General features: G+C 42.3%; 1 protein-coding gene across 1 annotated transcript in view; it reads right to left on the reverse strand.

Annotated features, from left to right (window-relative positions):
* Window positions 1-17,475, reverse strand: part of PLEKHG1 (pleckstrin homology and RhoGEF domain containing G1) — a 157,092-nt gene that overhangs the window by 39,510 nt on the left and 100,107 nt on the right. Inside the window, exons 5-6 of the mRNA XM_032258801.1 lie at window positions 10,616-10,662; window positions 4,295-4,445 (exon numbers count right to left, since the gene is read on the reverse strand). Of these exons, the coding sequence (XP_032114692.1) occupies window positions 4,295-4,445; window positions 10,616-10,662 (198 nt within the window). The remainder of the gene's footprint in view (window positions 1-4,294; window positions 4,446-10,615; window positions 10,663-17,475) is intronic.

Raw genomic sequence — 17,475 nt, forward strand, 5'->3', positions numbered from 1 at the left:
AAAAAAAAAAAAAAAAAAAAAAAAAAAAAAAAAAAAAAATTCTTACACACTACCATCATTCTTTAAGATTTTGAGGCCAGAAATACCTGCAACAAAATGGTAAGACAAGGAAATAAACAACCAAAAAAAAAAAATAATAAAACAGGGATAGAAAAGATAAAAGCAGAATAGGATTCCAGGATAAATAGGATAAAATACAACATGCACGTAGCCCACTGAGTCTCATAGTGGTATTACAGTTATTATAATAGACACGTGGAGTTCCGAGCTTCCTGGTGGCCAATGTAATGAAGTTCTCAGTAATATGGTTCTCACTCTCACAAGATCAAATGCATGCTTATTTTTTCCCCTTATTTATTTAGGAAGTAAAATGTTCCATACAGGACCTTAATATTTAACAGAACAAAAATATAGCGAAAATTACCTTTAAAAAATTATCTCTATAGCAAGTACATTTTCCTGTAGTCAAGGTTTTAAAGGCCAAATGAAGTTCACTAAAGACAGTCCTTCTGAGTGTCAAGAAAGATCTCATGGTTTTAGCACTCAGTACTCTGATGGTCGGAAGTATGTTACATTAGCAATCACCTTACCACTGGAGGCCTACGGTCCCAGGAGAGAGGGACAGGATCTTTGCTCTAGTTCTTTCGAGCACATAAGACATCTGTCCCTAGATCCTCAGGAGTCTAAGGATAGAGACTATTTTATATAGTTCCTTTGAGTCTTTATTTTCTCCACAGTGCCCAGCAGAGAGCTGGGTGGTAAATAAGTGCTTATTAAACTGAAACTATTGCCTTCTTAAAAACAACAATAACAGTAATCCTATATTAGCACTTAAAACAGTAAGAAAACATTGTAGTCAATTAGATAGTTCCCGTGACATTTATCATACGTAATCAGCTAATGGGTGGAGGTTCAATGTTATGGTACCACTTGAAGGCTAGTCCTATTGTTTTATAGTAACAATGTAAATCTTTGTTTACTTCTACTGAGTCGTCAAGTTTTTCATCTAGCTAGAAACTGCAAAGGAATTTACATTTTCTTTCCATACTTGGACTCGGCTGTTAACAAGGTCCTCAATGGCAAATTTAAAAACATAATGATTTCTTCTTTTAACCTGAGAGACAAATGTGTTCATCAGTAAACAAACTGGGAAGTACAGAGGCTATTTCTATGGGGATTTTCACGGGTGGCAACATAACTTTGAAATGATGTGAATGACATAGAAGGAGCCATCTAATCAACTGTAAAAACAGAAAACACTTCAAAAGCAACTAGAAGTTAGTTTTGGATTAATCCAACCACTGTTCTTTCTTTTTTCTTCATTGCCAGCTCTTAATATGGAAGATAAAGGCTGTTTTTCCTATTAATTAACGCTTTGTAAGTATCTTAACTTGTCTCACATGTTTAGTTAACCGAGATCTTAAACTTTCCTTTTTACTGAAGGCCATCTTACTGTCTAGTAGACCATTTCGAGATTTTTGAGACACATTAGTCTTAGACGTTATATTAACGGAATTCAGCAGAGATGTGTCCTGCACAAATATTATTTATTTAAGAATTATCTAGTGGCTCACACCTGTAATCCCAGCACTTTGGCAGGCCAAGATGGGTGGATCACCTGAGGTTAGGAGTTTGAGACCAGCCTGACCAACATGGTGAAACCCCGTCTCTACCAAAAATACAAAAATTAGCTGGGTGTGGTGGCAGGCGCTGGTGTCCAGCTACTTGGGAGGCTGAGACATTAGAATTGCTTGAACCAAGGAGGCGGAGTTTGCAGTGACAGTGAACTGAGATCGCACGGCTGCCCTCCAGCCTGGGCGACGGAGTGAGACTCCGTCTCAAACAACAACAACAACAAGAACAACAACAAAAAGAATTCTTTGGAGCTGGGCACAGTGGCTCACGGCTGTAATCCCAGCACTTTGGGAGGCCGAGATGGGCAGATCACCTGAGATTAGGAGTTCAATATCAGCCTGGCCAACATGGTAAAACCCCATCTCTACTAAAACAAGCAAACACACATACACACAAGCCGGGTGTGGTGGTGGGCACCTGTAATCCCAGCTACTTGGGAGGCTAAGGCAGGAGAATCGCTTGAACTCGGAGGCGGAGATTACAGTGAGCCAAGATGGCGCCACTGCACTCCAGGCTGGGCGACAGAACAAAACTCCGTCTCAGAAAAAAAAAAAAAAATTATTATTTGGGCAATAATTTAGCAAATAAATCCCACTAAATCTAAGAGGTCATTAGGATCAATGTAAAAATTAAAATGATATCCCTGATGTGACCTCATAGAACATAATATTCTCCAAAGATGAGCTACCCAGGCAAACAGACAAAGCTGAGAAATTACTAGTAAAGATGGACCATCAAAGTTCTTGAAATTTTAAATATATATGAACCAAGCAAATCTGGAATAATTATCCAAGTTAGAAACCTAGAATCATTTAAAAAGAGATACCTATAAATTGCAGGCCTTTTGACATAGAGAGGAACTCTGAATTAAAATTCCTTTAAAAAGGAGATTTTCTTTTTTTTTTCCAAGAAGGGAGAAGGTGAAAAAGGAGATTTTAATGTATCATAAAAATAATAAAAACAATAGCTTATTTTTATTTTTATTTTATTTTGAGATGGAGTCTCACTCTGTCGCCCAGGCTGGAGTGCAGTAGTGCGATCTTGGCTCACTGCAATCTCCACCTCCCGGGTTCAAGAGATTCTCCTGCCTCAGCCTCCCAAGTAGCTGGGATTACAGGCACCCGCTACCATGTCCACTTAATTTTTTTGTATTTTTAGTAGAGATGGGGTTTTACCATGTTGGCCAGGCTGGTCTTGAACTGCTGACCTCAGGTGATCTACCCCCCTTGGCCTCCCAAAGTGCTGGGATTACAGGCATGAGCTACCACATCCGAGCACAATAGCTTATTTTTATCAGTGCCTGTGAGCCACAGTGAATGTGGGCAATTTATGGGATTTAGACTCAGGCAGTCTTTCCCAGAGCCCTGTTGCTAACCACTCCACCGGACTGTCTTTCTTCTGCTACAAAAGTAAGCAAGTTCTACTTCAGAATGAAAATCACCTATGATAATACCTTTTTTCCCATTCCTATCAACTTTTTTGGAGGGTAAGAAATAAGAATTTGAGGTTGGGCATGGTGGCTCATGCCTGTAATCCCAGCACTTTCAGAGGCTGAGACAGGAGGATTACTTGAGCTCAGTAGTTTGAGACCAGCCTGGGCAACATGTTGAAACTCCATCTCTACCAAAAATACAAAAAAAATTAGCTGGGCATGGTGGTGCACACCTGGAGTCCCAGCTACTTAGGATGCTGAGGTGGAAGGATCGCTTGAGCCCAGGAGGCAGAGGTTACAGTAAGCTGTGATCACATCACTGCATTTCAGCCTGGGCGACAGAGCCAGACTCTGTCTTAAAAAAAAAAAAAAAAAAAAAATCTGGGCATGGTGGTAATCCCAGCACTTTGGGAGGCCGAGGAGGGTGGATTATGAGATCAGGAGTTCGAGACCAACCTGGCCAAGATGGTGAAACCCCGTCTCTACTAAAAAAATACAAAAATTAGCCTAGCAAAGTAGTGAGTGCCTGTAATTACTTGGGAGGCTGAGGCAGGAAAATCACCTGAACCTGGGGGGTGGAGATCGTGCCATTGCACTCTAGCCAGGGCAGCAGAGCAAGACTTCTAAAAAAAAAAAAAAGAAAAAAGAAAAGTAAAGAAAAGAAAAGAAAAGAAAAGAAAAGAAAAAAGGGTTTAAGAGCTATGATTACCTTTGTTTCTAAAGCCTTCTTGAATTTTGTAAAAGTAGTAGAAAATAATGTAAGAGGAAATACCTGCAGTGATGCTAAGCTCAGCTCTGAGGCCACTTATCTGTCCTCTCCCTTTTCAGCCCTTTCTCTTTGCTCTCCATACAAAAGCCAATCTATGACAAAGAGCTTTTCCTTTCAATTGCCTACTGAATCAGGGCTGATGGAAACATTACAAAATCTGTTTTTCATTTGCATGATAGCTCCCTGCCTGAAACTGTCAGTGCCTAGGGCGAGGCACTCCTAAGCCCCATCAGAATCAGAGCTAAGATTAATCTCTTCTCTTGGCTGTTGTCAATGGGGCTTTGGGTCTAGAATATAAATATCTCTAAATCCTCAAAGCAGATTAGTCAGTTGTGAAATATGAGTGTGGGAAATGCTTCCATATGTCCGCAGCATTTTCTGGTATTTTCCCCCAAACTTAATATATACACACAAAACTCCCATCCCCTGGAAAGTGCTCACGCCAGGCAGAAACTTACATGCAGAAGGAGATGATACTTGAGAATCCGCTGAACTGGTTTCAAGAGATAGGACCCCAGAGGCAGCGAGTGTTTCAGAGTTTCCTGACGTTCCCTGAAGAATTTGGCCAGTATCTTGTTCCTCATGCACTCTGTTAGCATGGCCACGGATCTGCAGAAAGAGTCCATGCTATTATCTACATTGTAATGCTTTACGGGGATATTCAAGTTTTAAATGTCATTGCAAGTGTAAATGCCCTAAAAAGAGTAGGGTAGCTGCAGAGCTGTGGCCAGATCAGCATGACTTTAGGCAAAATGGAGAAAGCTTCCTCTGGGAGGGTGAGTTAACAAAAAGGAAATTAGAAAAAGGCACTGGGGCTAGGCACGGTGACTCATGTCTGTAATCCCTGCACTTTGGGAGGCTGAGGCTGGAGGATCATCTGAGGTCAGGAGTTTGAGACCAGCCTGACCGACACGAAGAAACCCCATCTCTACTAAAAATCCAAAAAAATTAGCCGGGTGTGGTGGTGCATGCCTGTAATCCCAACTACTCGGGAGGCTGAGCAGGAGAATTGCTTGAACCCAGGAGGCAGAGGTTGCAGCGAGCCGAGGTTGTACCACAGCACTCCAGCCTGGGCAACAAAAGGGAAACTCCGTTTCAAAAAAAGAAAAAGGCACCAGACCCACTGGCACTGGCACCATGGGCTCATGGCTTCTAAGGAACAAGTTCCTTCCTTCTAGGAGATGCAGGCTTGTGCCAGGGCCCCTAGTTGTGCCCTATCTGGGTATCTTTGTGCAGTGCTCACACATCTTTATTCCATTTCCACAGGTTACATTAAAAGGACTAGGCACCTTTGTACTAAGATAAAGGAGTTCCTTCTTGCTAGAAGATCCAGCCCTGTCAGAACATTTATCACCCCCTCTACTGGTCCCCCCTTTTTTTTTTTTTTTTTTTTTGAGACAGTCTCACTCTGTCACCAGGCGCCAGGCTAGAGTGCAGTGGCGCGACCTCAGCTCACTGCAATCTCCGCCTCCCAGGTTCAAGCAATTCTCCTGCCTCAGCCTCCCATGTAGCTGGGACTACAGGCATATGCCACCACACCCAGCTAATTTTTTTGTATTTTTAGTAGAGACAGGGTTTCACCATGTTGGCCAGGATGGTCTCGATCTCTTGACCTCATGATCCGCCTGCCTTGGTCTCCCAAAGTGCTGGGATTACAGCCGTGAGCCACTGCGCCCGGCCGCTGGTCACTTTTATAAGATGCACAAACTGTGTGACCCTATGTGGTGGCCTTCCTTAGAGACCGCTTCCCGTGAGTAACTTCCCTGTGAGAATCTTTGAATAAGTCTCCCTTTCTACCTCCAAGTGGTTCTTCTTACACGTAATACGGCTCCTGGGAAGGCCAGAGAGTCTTGCTCCTCTGGAGAGTGTCTCAGATCACGGTGTTCCAAATGTAGGTTAGAATTCCTTCTCCAACCCAGATCCCCCTGAAGTGATAAGCATACGCAGCCCCAAAACACCTTAAGGCAATGGCTGAAACAATGCTCACATCACAAAGCAAGCTAACGGCTTTGCAGTCACACACGGGTAAATTAAAGTCTTTGTTCTCAAAGTGTAGAAGGATATTTTATTCATTCAGCACTGTTAGGCATGGAAAAATCCATATAAGTAAATTTTCAAACAACTGAATCTTACTCTGTTAAGCATACACTTTCAGTACTTCATATCATTACAAGTCTTGGCTGCTTAGAAGATCCTTTTTTTTTTTTTTTTTTTTTTTTTTTGGTGGAATGAGGTATTTTCTTCAAACTTCTTGACTGGATTATGGATATCTGAAGTTTCCAGATAATAACTTCAAGTAAGTGAGATTTTGCTAAAATTTGACTTATCAAAAATCATCTATCTTATAGACAGCGTATTTGACCTGATAGATATAATTATCTTGCCCTCAAACATATTATTTTGATATATCTTATCCTTACCTACACTACTCAGATTATTAAATTAATAAAATATCACCATATTTATACAGCAAATAAATTGGAGATTCTTTAGGTTGCATGTAAGATAAATGTTTATATTAAAATAAACTTGATGATATGCAAAAAAAAAAAATTTTTCTCTCTTAAAAAAAAAAAAAGTGTAGAAGGAAGCAAGCAGAAATAATTTCAGCCCTTTTCTCCCTAAGTCAGTAATGTTTCCAGGATTAATTGAAAAAAAATCAGATAGAGCCAAACAACAAAGACCATGAGGAAGGAGGTGAAATGGAAGTTTCATAATTAAGCCACAGAATCCCTTTTGCGCCAGTCTACTTTGAGAAATATCCATTCACACTGATTTATTTTCCCCTTGAGTCGAGGTTTCAAAAGTCTCCATCTCCTCTCCTAGGAATGTTTCTAAGGTTATTTAGAGCCAGATTTGGCTGCTCTGTAGCCCTCTGGCCACCTGAAGGCTTCGGCTGTTGCTCAAGGGTAAGAACCTGCAACAAATTAAGAGCAGGCTGAGCTCCAGGTTCCTGGAAGTCTTAGGGACAGGCAGGTATCTGAAGACAAGGACCTGGCTGGGTTTGCACCCCTCTCTGGGGAACGGAAGGTGGGAGCTTGTGTCTCTTCACAGTAAAATCATTGGAGCGTGACTGGTATAAAGGAAGTGGACACTGTCAAGATGTGCCAGCGACATTTAATATCACCACCCTGGATCCAAAGCGGGAAGGAAAATTGTCAGATAGGCTGAGACACCTTGCACTCTTGGCTTGTTAAATGGGGGAAGGGAACCTCGGGTCTCAGAGAGAAACTGATTGGATATAAGATACGATATTTCTCTATGAATATGAAAACCACACAAATGGACAAGAAACAGACATGTCTTCTTTACTGAGAACAACTTTTGAGTACCTCTCTGCTAACATGTTTCTTCAAAGTCAGATTCAATTTTGTTTAAAAAAAAAAAAAAAAGACAACTTTCTTGCCAGGCATGGTGGCTCATGCCTATAATTCCAGCACTTTGGAAGGCTGACGCTGGTGGATCACTTGAGGTCAGAAGTTTGAGACCAGCCTGGCCAACGTGGTAAAACCCATCTCTCCTAAAAATAATTAGCTGGGCATGGTGGCGTGTGCTTGTAATCCCAGCTACTTGGGAGGCTGAGACAGGAGAACTGCTCAAACCTGAGAGGCAGAGATTGCAGTGAGCTGAGATCATGCCATTGCACTTCAGCCTGGGTGACAGAGTAAGACTGCCTCAAAAAAAAAAAAAAAAAAAAAAAAGACAACTTTCTCCAGAAAATTATCCTTAACTTTGAGCTTTTATTACACATTACTGAGTTTTTGCTGTTAATTTATATTTATTTGATCTTCTAAAACATGCTTTTCTACCATTGCATTTAGTTACATCTGACCTTCAAAGGAATAGAAGCTGCCTGAAGGCAAGAGATATTGTTTGCTATTTCCTGCCAACATACACCAAGTTTGGGACACTGCTCCATGAATGACAGGCTTTTTTTTTGAGACTAAGTTTTGGTCTGTTGCCCAGGCTGGAGTGCAGTGTTCAAGCGATTCTTCTGCCTCAGTTCCCCAAGTAGTTGGGAGTACAGGCACGAGCCACCATACATGGCTAATTTTTGTATTTCTAGTAGAGACAGGGTTTCCCCATATTGGTCAGGCTGGTCTTGAACTCCTGACATAGTGATTCGCCCGCCTCAGCATTCCAAAGTGCTGGGATTACAGGTGTGAGCCTCCGCACCCAGCCAGAATGACAAGCTCGTAAAAATGTCCTTGCACAAGTGATTTTGCCTTTCTCTGGGTCTGAAGCAGCCTAGCATATAAAGAAGCGGTTTTTATTTTGTACTCTTCTTAGTAAATCACAAAATCTGAATTTGCAACTTTGGAAGTTTAAATTAAGAAGTTATTTCTTCAAATGATATGTTTATACTGAAATTTATACAAACCTAATTCCCCAAACAAGCTCCTATATCATTTTAGAGTCTCATAATTGGGTCCAGAACTTTGTTGATCTTCAGAATCTGAATGTTTTTTCCTTCCTTGAGGAAGAAGTTTTGTGGAGAAGTTGACGGCTGATTCTGTGATTTCTCTGAATTGGGGTGGGAGGCCAGCTAGTTTTTGGTTTAGAACCTTGGGATTTAGTCAGGGCATGCTGCAATCTTCTGATGTTTTCAGCATTAAAGTGGAAACAAATACTTTAAGAGAGAAAATTGCTTAAGTGAAACCATGTAAATTAACTATGGGTGGGTCTACAGATACAGATGTGTGATAAATGTTCTAATATGCATGTAGGTTTTTTATATTTTATTTGTTTTTTTAAGGAAATCTGGGGAAAGCATGGGTCCCACAAGGAAAAGTATTTGCCATAAGTTGAGCCTCTGAACTTCTGGCTTCTTGGGTCCTTTTTTTTTTGAGACAGAGTCTTGGTCTTTTGCCAAGGCTGAAGTGCAGTGGCACGATCTTGGCACTGCAACCACTGCCTCCTGGGTTCAAGCAATTCTCCTGCCTTGGTGTCCTGAGTGGCTGAGGTTACAGGCATGTGCCACCACGCCTGGCTCGTTTTTGTATTTTTAGTAGAGACGGGGTTTCACCATGTTGCCTAGGTGGGTCCTGAACTCCTGACCTCAGGTGATCTGCTTGCCTCCCAAAGTGCTAGGATTACAGGCATGATTACACTGCACCTGGCTGCTTCTTGGGTCTTTATGAGACAGGATCTTGCCCTGTTGCCCCGGCTGGAGTACAGTGGTGCGATAATAGCCCACTGTAGCCTCAAACTTCTAGGCTCAAGCTATCCTCCTGCCGCAGCCTCTGGAGTAGCTCTGGGACTACAGGTACATACTACCACATGCAGCAACATCTGGGGTCTTTTAAGCCACACTGGCTTTCCAGCGTTGCTTCTGACAGTGGGGAGCAGGGAGCCCATTTTTTTTCCCCTTCTGGAAGTAACACTCAGGGCTTATCCTGCTGGCTTCTCGTCTAGATGGGTCCTACCACCCACTTTATCATCAGGGACCTGTCTACCAAGACCGGACACAGAGTGTGGAAAGTCTCCCTAGCTCTCTTCTTCCTGGCTGGTCCTTAAGATAGCTCAAAGTCTGGTGGGGTGCGGTGTCATCCCAGCTACTCAGGAGGATAAGGTAGGAGAATTACTTGAACCGGAAAGGGGAGGTTTCAGTGAGCTGAGATTGCGCCACTGCACTCCAGCCTAGGTGGCACAGTGAGACTCTGTCTCAAAAAAAAAAAAAAAGAAAGAAAGAAAAAAACCCCATAACTCAAAGTCCTGCTAATCATGTGGGGAAAAAAAGGAAAATAAAAAGGCAGGGGGAGAATCACAAAGTTTCAGAAACTTCTACAAGAACATACTCATGTAAGCATGAGGTCTTACAAGTCGGAGAAGAAAACCTTGGTTCAAATCCAAGCTGGGCCATTCATCAGCCTGCACCCCTCATAGAATCACTGTAATAAGCTATCACAGCCTATTTCATCCATGAACTGGAGAAGTGACAGGGGTGACGATGAACTCACACTTATGAAGAACCTAGGAGGGGCCGGACACTGGGATGGGCGTTCTGGGTTAAGAAAAATCCCTCAATGTCTCTGGATTGCTTTGAAAAGTTAAATTTAGTATTTTGTATTTAGAGCATTTAGCACAGTGCTTAGGAATTACTAAGTGCCCAATAAATGTCTTCTGGAGAAAAAAAAAAGAAATTCCTCCAGTTGTAGCCCATCACCTTAGGCCTGACTCCCTTACTGAAATGGTCGACGCACTGTCCAAGGATGTTTCCTACACCGCCCTTCTGCCATTGCTTTCTGACGTCAGGAAAAACGAAGCAACAACCCAGGCGAGCCTCCGCCCGCTTCTCATCAAGGCTTATGGCGATCTGATCTGTCCTTCCCCTGAACTCTGTTCAACTTACATAGTTCATAAAACGTATCTGGCAAAAACAGCAGCTGTTTTCTCCCCACCTAGATTATAGAAACTCATTAGCAATGTTTCCTAAATTCTTAAAAACATGACCCACACAGAAAAGGGTTAGCAGACAAGACCTGCAGCCTGATGCACAGCTGGCTTAGCATCCTTTTGGAGATACCCAGTCATCTTTTTGGTTTCTTCCATACACTTTTACAATTTCTCCCACACTGGCTCTTCAGGCAGCCCCAAAGTCCAGATGGACCCATATCTGGGTGCCCCTGTAATCTGTTCTCAGCATGTTTTGCATTCTTCCCATAGTATTCAGCAGAGGACCAGGTCAGAATGCTTAACCAACCACCTGTATTGCTCCAGCTGACTTGAAACAATGTGAAAGTGAACAAAAGTATGCCTGGGCTGTTCTTGATCCATACCTTGGATAGTTCGTGCAATACTGGGTATAAATGTGGAACTCTTCACTCTGCAATTAAAGGAAAGAAATTTTTATAGGCAACAAAGCACAGACATAAATATTCATTTGAAAACAATAAAAAGAAATAGCATTCAGGCCTTGACTTTTTTTTTTTTTTTTGAGATGGAGTTTTACTCTTGTTGCCCAAGCTGGAGTGCAGTGGCGTGATCTTGGCTCACTGCAACCTCTGCCTCCCAGATTCAAGCGATTCTCTTGCCTCAGCTTCCCGAGTAGCTGGGATTATAGGCATGAGCCACCATGCCTGGCTAATTTTGTATTTTTAGTAGAGATGGGGTTTCTCCATGTTGGTCAGGCTGGTTTCGAACTCCTGACCTCAGGTGATCCACCCACCTCAGCCTCCCAAAGTGCTGGGATTGCAGGCATGAGCCACAGTGCCCAGCTCTGGTGGATTTCAATGTCTTTTACAATTTTTTCCCAGGCTGCCAAAGAAAAGGGATATGTATACAGGAAGGGAAGTGGATGGAACTTTTGATGGTAAGACTGTCAGAATAACTAATTCAAGACCAAGGAATACTAGCTCTTGCACAATCTAAAATCTAAAATGAAATTACTTTTTTATTTTTGAGACTCTGTCTGGAGTGCAGTGGCAAGATCTCTGCTCACTGTAGCCTCCGCCTCCTCAGTTCAAGTGATTCTTGTGCCTCAGCCTCCCCAGCAGCTGGGATTACAGGCACACACCACCATGCCCAGCTAATTTTTTGTATTTTTAATAGAGATGGGGTTTCGCTATGTTGGCCAGGCTTGTCTCTAACTCCTGGTCTCAAGTTATCTGTCCACCTCAGCCTCTTAAAGTGCTGGGATTATAGGCATGAGCCACTATGCCTGGCCTTGAAATTATATTTTGAAAAAGAGCCACAGATTATTCTGGTGGATTCTGCATTCTACAGTTTTTTTTTTTTTTAACTTTGATTTGATTTTACTTTTTAGACCACTTAATACTGGATTTACATGTGACTCTACGTTATTGCCTATTATTCTGGTAGCTTTAATTTTTTTAAATTCTAAAATCTCTACTTTGAATCCTTCCTGTTAACCTCAACTGGAATTAGGTTAAACTTTTTTTTTTCTAATGGAAAGTTTCAAGCATATATAAAAGTAGAGAGGACAGTATAATGAATTCCCAAGTTTCCGTTGTCCAACCTCAATAATCATTAAGTCCTCCTCTCTACACCCCCAGCGCCTCTGTTTTCCCATCACCTTGAAGTACATTCTAGACATCATTTAGCTTGTAAATATTTTAACATGTATCTCTAAAATAAGGGCTTATTTTTTATTTTTTTGAGACAGAGTCTCACTCTGTTGCCAGGCTGGAGGGCAGCGGCGTGATCTCGGCTCACTGCAACCTCCACCTCCCAGGTTCAAGCAATTCTCCTGCCTCAGCCTCCTGAGTAGCTGGGACTGCAGGCATGTGCCACCACGCCCAGCTAATTTTTTATATTTTTAGCAGAGACAGGGTTTTGCCATGTTGGCCAGGCTGGTCTCCAACCCCTGGCCTGAAGTGATCCACCCACCTTGGCCTCCCTAAGTGTTGAGATTTAGGCATGAGCCACTGTGACTGGACTAAAATAAGGACTTTAAACATAATATCATTGTTACACTTAAATAATTCCATAACATCATGGAGTTTTGCCAGTCACTATCCATATTTCCTTTTTTCTCTTTTTAAAAAATATTTTGCCTGTTTGTTTTGCAAATGAAAATCACACAGAGCAAGTGGTTGATACCTCTTTAGTCTATTTTGATCTTTAAGTTCTCCCCTATTTTTCTTCCTTTTGCAAGTTAGTTGAAGAAACCGTACTGTTGTGTTACACAGCCCAGTCTCAGTACTACTGATTACATCATTACAGTTTCCTTTTAATTTTTTTTTGAGATAGAGTGCTGCTCTGTTGCCCAGGCTGGAGTGTAGTGGCACAATCTTGGCTCACTGCAACCTCTGCCTCCCAGGTTCAAGTGATTCTCCTGCTTCAGCGCCTCAAGCAGCAGGGATTACAGGCATGCGTTACCACATCTGGCTAAGTTTTGCATTTTTAGTGGAGATGGGGTTTTGCCATGTTGGCTAGGCTGGTCTTGAACTCCTGACCTCAAGTGATCCACCAACCGCGGCCTCCCAAAGTGCTGGGATTACAGGCGTGAGCCACCGCGCCCAGCCTGGTTTTATTTATAAATATACTCTTACTGGTTTAATAGAGGCTTCCTCAGGTTTAGGTTCAATGGCACAATGCATTAGTGATTGTATGGTGCTTCCTCTAATGGAATCAGGAAGTGTAATGGTCATAAAGTCTGGTTGTCTGTCTTCTGTGATGCTAACAGCCATTGGTACTTATTGGCTAACTCTATTTGTTAGGGGTTGAAAGACGGTGGTATTTATAATACTTTATTCCTTATTTATTAGCTTTTATTAGCTAGAATCTGTCCAAAAAAAATAACCTCTTTCTATTAACTCTTGGTTACTCTGCAGTTTATGGTTTATATGGGAAAGACAGATAAATGCTTAATTCTTTCCTTTTTTATTTCAAGACAGAGTCTTGATCTGACATCCAGGCTGGAGAACAGTGGTGTGGTCATGGTTCACTTCAGCCTCAACCTCCTGGGCTCAAGTGATCCTCCCACCTCAGTCTCCAGAGTAGCTGGGACCACAGGTGTACCACCACCTCTGGCTAAGTTTTAAATTTTTTTTATGGAGACAGGGTCTTACAATGTTGTCCAGGCTGGTCTCAAACTTCTGGGCTCAAGCAATCCCCTGCCTCAGCCTCCCAAAGTGTAGGGGATAACACGCATAAGCTACCATACCCAGCCAATACTTTAATTTTCAAAATAATGTATTGGTTCTCTAGTATCGTGAAAAGGTAATCAATTTGGTTTTTAATATCACTGCAAATTCATTAACATGAGCCTATTTAATGAGTTTCCATTGTTTTCAGTTAATTATCTCGACTGATGCTCAAATTATCCCATTGTTGGCTATAGGAGCCCTTTCTTGAGCATTCATGACCTGGCCCATGGTCTTTTGTAGCTTGTTTCCTGGTGTGACAAGATGTTCCAGGCTACCTTGTATATTTCATGCCCCACAGTCATTCTTCATGGATCCCCTGTTCCTTCTGGCAGGTAACAGTGTTTGGAGACCACAGTCTGGGTATCAGGGACACTTGCTGTAGGGTAACTGTCATTTCTAGGACTTTTCCAGCAGACAGAGTTAGAAAGTGGTGTTTTGATTCTTTTTGAGGTGGAGTCTTGCTCTGTCACCCAGGCTGGAGTGCAGCGGTGCCATCTTGGTTCACTGCAACCTTCGCCTCCAGGGTTCAAGTGATTCTCCCACCTCTGCCTCCAACTCCTGAGTAGCTGGGACTACAGGCACTTGCCACCACACCTGGCTAATTTTTGTATATTTAGTAAAGATGGGGTTTCGCCATGTTGGCCAGGGTGGTCTCAAACTCCCGACCTCAGGTGATCACCTGCCTTAGCCTCCCAAAGTGCTGGGACTAGAGGCGTGAGCCACCATACCTGGCCAGGAAGTGGTATGTTTTTTTATTTTTATTTCTTGAGACTGAGTCTCGTTCTGTCGCTCTGTTGCCCAGGCTGGAGTGCAAAGATGCAATCTTGGCTCACTGAAACCTCTACCTCCTGGGTTCAAGTGATTCTTCTGCCTCAGCCTCCCAAGTAGCTGGGACTATAAGCATGCACCACCACGCTCGGCTAATTTTTGTATTTTTAGTAGAGATGGGGTTTCACCATGTTGGCCAGGCTAGTAAGTGGTGTTTTTTTAAAGGATAAAATACAACCTTAGTTCATACCAACATTTACATTAATGATTCAGATACCGGACCATAGGACTTTTGATTAGCTACACTTATTCTTTTGTCTGTGTTTTCTTTCTCCTACCAATTCCATTTCTCAGTGATGCTAACATAAATACTTCTTTGTTTTATCCCACAACACACTCAATAATTTCAGAATAACAATAGCAACACCACCATAAATAGTATCATTACTAAAACAGAGATGTATTTGCTGTATTTCATCTAAAGCATATTTTCAAATCAATGGAAATTCCTTTTGCATGGTTATGCCATCAACTGAATATAGTTTAATTTTGCTTTCAATTTTTGGAGGCTGCTTTTCTAAACCTTCATTTTGTTCTATAATTATGTAAAATATTTATATGGCCTCAAAGTCAACTTTACAAAGAAATTCATATTCCAAGAAGAATTCATATTCTAACCTCTTTTTTTTCTTGAGAAAGATTCTCACTCTGGCACCTAGGCTGGAATACAGTGGTGCCATCTCAGCTCACTGCAACTTCTGCTTCCCGGGTTCAAACGAATCTCACAGCTCAGCTTCCTCAGGTGTATTCCACTATGGCCCAGTTAATTTTTTTTTTTTTTTTTAAGTAGGGATGGGGTTTTGTCATGTTTGGCAGGCTGGTCTCAAACTCTTGTCTTCAAGTGATCCACCCACCTCGGCCTTCCAAAGTGCTGAGATTGCAGGTGTGAGTCACGGCTCCCAGCTCTAACGAAGCCTAACTTCGAGCCGGGCGCGGTGGCTCACACCTGTAATCCTAGCACTTTGGGAGGCTGAGGTGGGTGGATCACAAGAGGTCAGGAGCTCAAGACCAGCCTGGCCATCATGGTGAAACCCATCTTAAAAAAAAAAAAAAAAAAAGAAGGCTAACCTCTATTCTTTCCCTTCTAATTTGTTCCCTCCATTCCTCCCTTGGTAACCAATTTTTAATCTGACAGGTTTTTCTCTCCTAGATAAACAAATCATGTTATACCAGTGATCCTCAAACTTGAGTATCAGAATTACCTGGAAGGCCTGTTAAAACAGAGATTGTTGGGTTTCTGATGTAGTGGGTCTTGGGGTAGGGCCTAGGAATCTGCATTTCTAAAGACTTCCCAAGTGACGTTGATGCAGTAGGTCCAGGACCACACTTCGGAAATGACTTTTATCCACTCCCTCCCCTGAGGAGTGTATAGTTGTTTTTTTGTTTCTTGTTTTTTGTTTTTTTTTTTTGAGATGGAGTCTCACTCTGTCGTCCAGGTTTGGAATGCAGTGGTGTGATCTCGGCTCACTGCAACCTTCGCCTCTTGATTTCAAGTGATTCTCCTGCCTCAGGCTCCCAGCAGCTGGGAATACCGGTGCCTGCCACCACACCTGGTTAATTTTTTGTATTTTTAGTAGAGATGGGGTTTCACCATGATGGCCAGGCTGGTCTTGAACTCCCAACCTCAGGTGATCTGCCCACCTCGGCCCCCCAAAGTGCTAGGATTAAAGGCGTGAGCCACTGCGCCCAGCAGAGATATTCTTTACTGTTATTGCCTCACAGTGCTTCATTATGTAGACATACTACAGTTGATTCAACCAGCTTATTGTATAGGGACATTTGGGCTGTTTCTAGTCTATTGCAGTTACAAACATTGCTGCAAAGAACAGTATTATGCTGACATGAATTTCTGTCAGTGTATCTCTAGAACAGATCTCTCGATGCAGGCTTGGTGGGTGAAAGGGTAAATTCGGATGCTCGATGCATAGCCCACTTCCTCTCCATAGGGTCCAGGCCATTTTGCTTTTCTACAATTGTGAGAATGTCTGTTACCCCATGGCCTTGCTAACACTTCCAGCACTGTACCAAATTTTCAAGCATGGTATTTTAAAAAAGCTAAATTAGTTGCCAACTTTTAAAAGTTGAAAGATATAAATATTTCAATTTCTAGCTTCTCCTGAAAAATGTAAGACCCACCAGCCCTGGGCCTGCAGTTTCCCATGGCAATGAGCATCCCCAGGAGACCAGGAAAACACCTCGATTGCTATAGACTCCACCTGGGCCCCTTTGTGCACCTGAGTTCACTTACTGGCTCCTGAAGCCAGCCCTGGCTCCATGGATGAAAATGGCAGAGGGACTTGCTCAAGGTCTGTGAGTGAGTTAATGTACCAAATGGGGACTTCTCTCTGATTGGCTCACACTTACTGAGTTTCTTGCTTTTTCTTTCCTGCCTTTTGCTATACCAACCTGGAATTGAACAGTATCAAGTTGGCTTTTCTTACATTTTGGGACCTGTAGGATCATTTGAAATACCAAATTAGAAAACAATAGTTTCAATGAAATAGGTTTACATTGCATAATATAGTTGACCTACTCACACCCAGCTATCATAAGACCTCGTGACTTCTGCACAATTGAATTTATGTGCATTTTGTGACATCATGGCTCTATCCCTATTTTAAATCGGAAGGTTTTGATTTAAATCCGCTATATATCCTTAATTGGAATTAAATGCAAGTTTGCCCTTAGGTGTGGAAAGCTCTGTGGACCTTACAAATGATGATTTCACACAAAAATCAACAGCTCCTAGTTAGTTAAATCCTTACATACCATTAGTTATTAAATATACCACCCCAAATCCACTGAAGGATTTAGGGGAATATGTTTTACAAATATATACAAATTATAAGTAAAGATATTTCCTGGCCAGCCACAATGGCTCACGCCTGTAATCCCAGCACTTTGGGAGGCCGAGGCAGGTGGATCACGAGGTCAGGAGTTCAAGACCAGCCTGGCCAAGATGGTGAAACCCCATCTCTACTAAAAATATACAAATTAGCTGGGTGTGGTGGCGAGCACCTGTAATTCCAGCTACTCAGGAGGCTGAGGCAGAGAATCACTTGAACCTGGGAGGCAGAGTTGCAGTACGCCGAGATCACATCACTACACTCCAGCCTGAGTGACAGAGCGAGACTCTGTCTCAAAAAAAAAAAAAAAAAGATATTTCCTTCTTGTTCTTCAAATCTTTCAAGTTGTAATTA

The sequence above is a fragment of the Sapajus apella genome, unplaced genomic scaffold (genome assembly GCF_009761245.1).
Source record: "Sapajus apella isolate SASKATOON/1434 unplaced genomic scaffold, GSC_monkey_1.0 scaffold105, whole genome shotgun sequence".
Classification (NCBI taxonomy): Eukaryota; Metazoa; Chordata; class Mammalia; order Primates; family Cebidae; genus Sapajus; species Sapajus apella.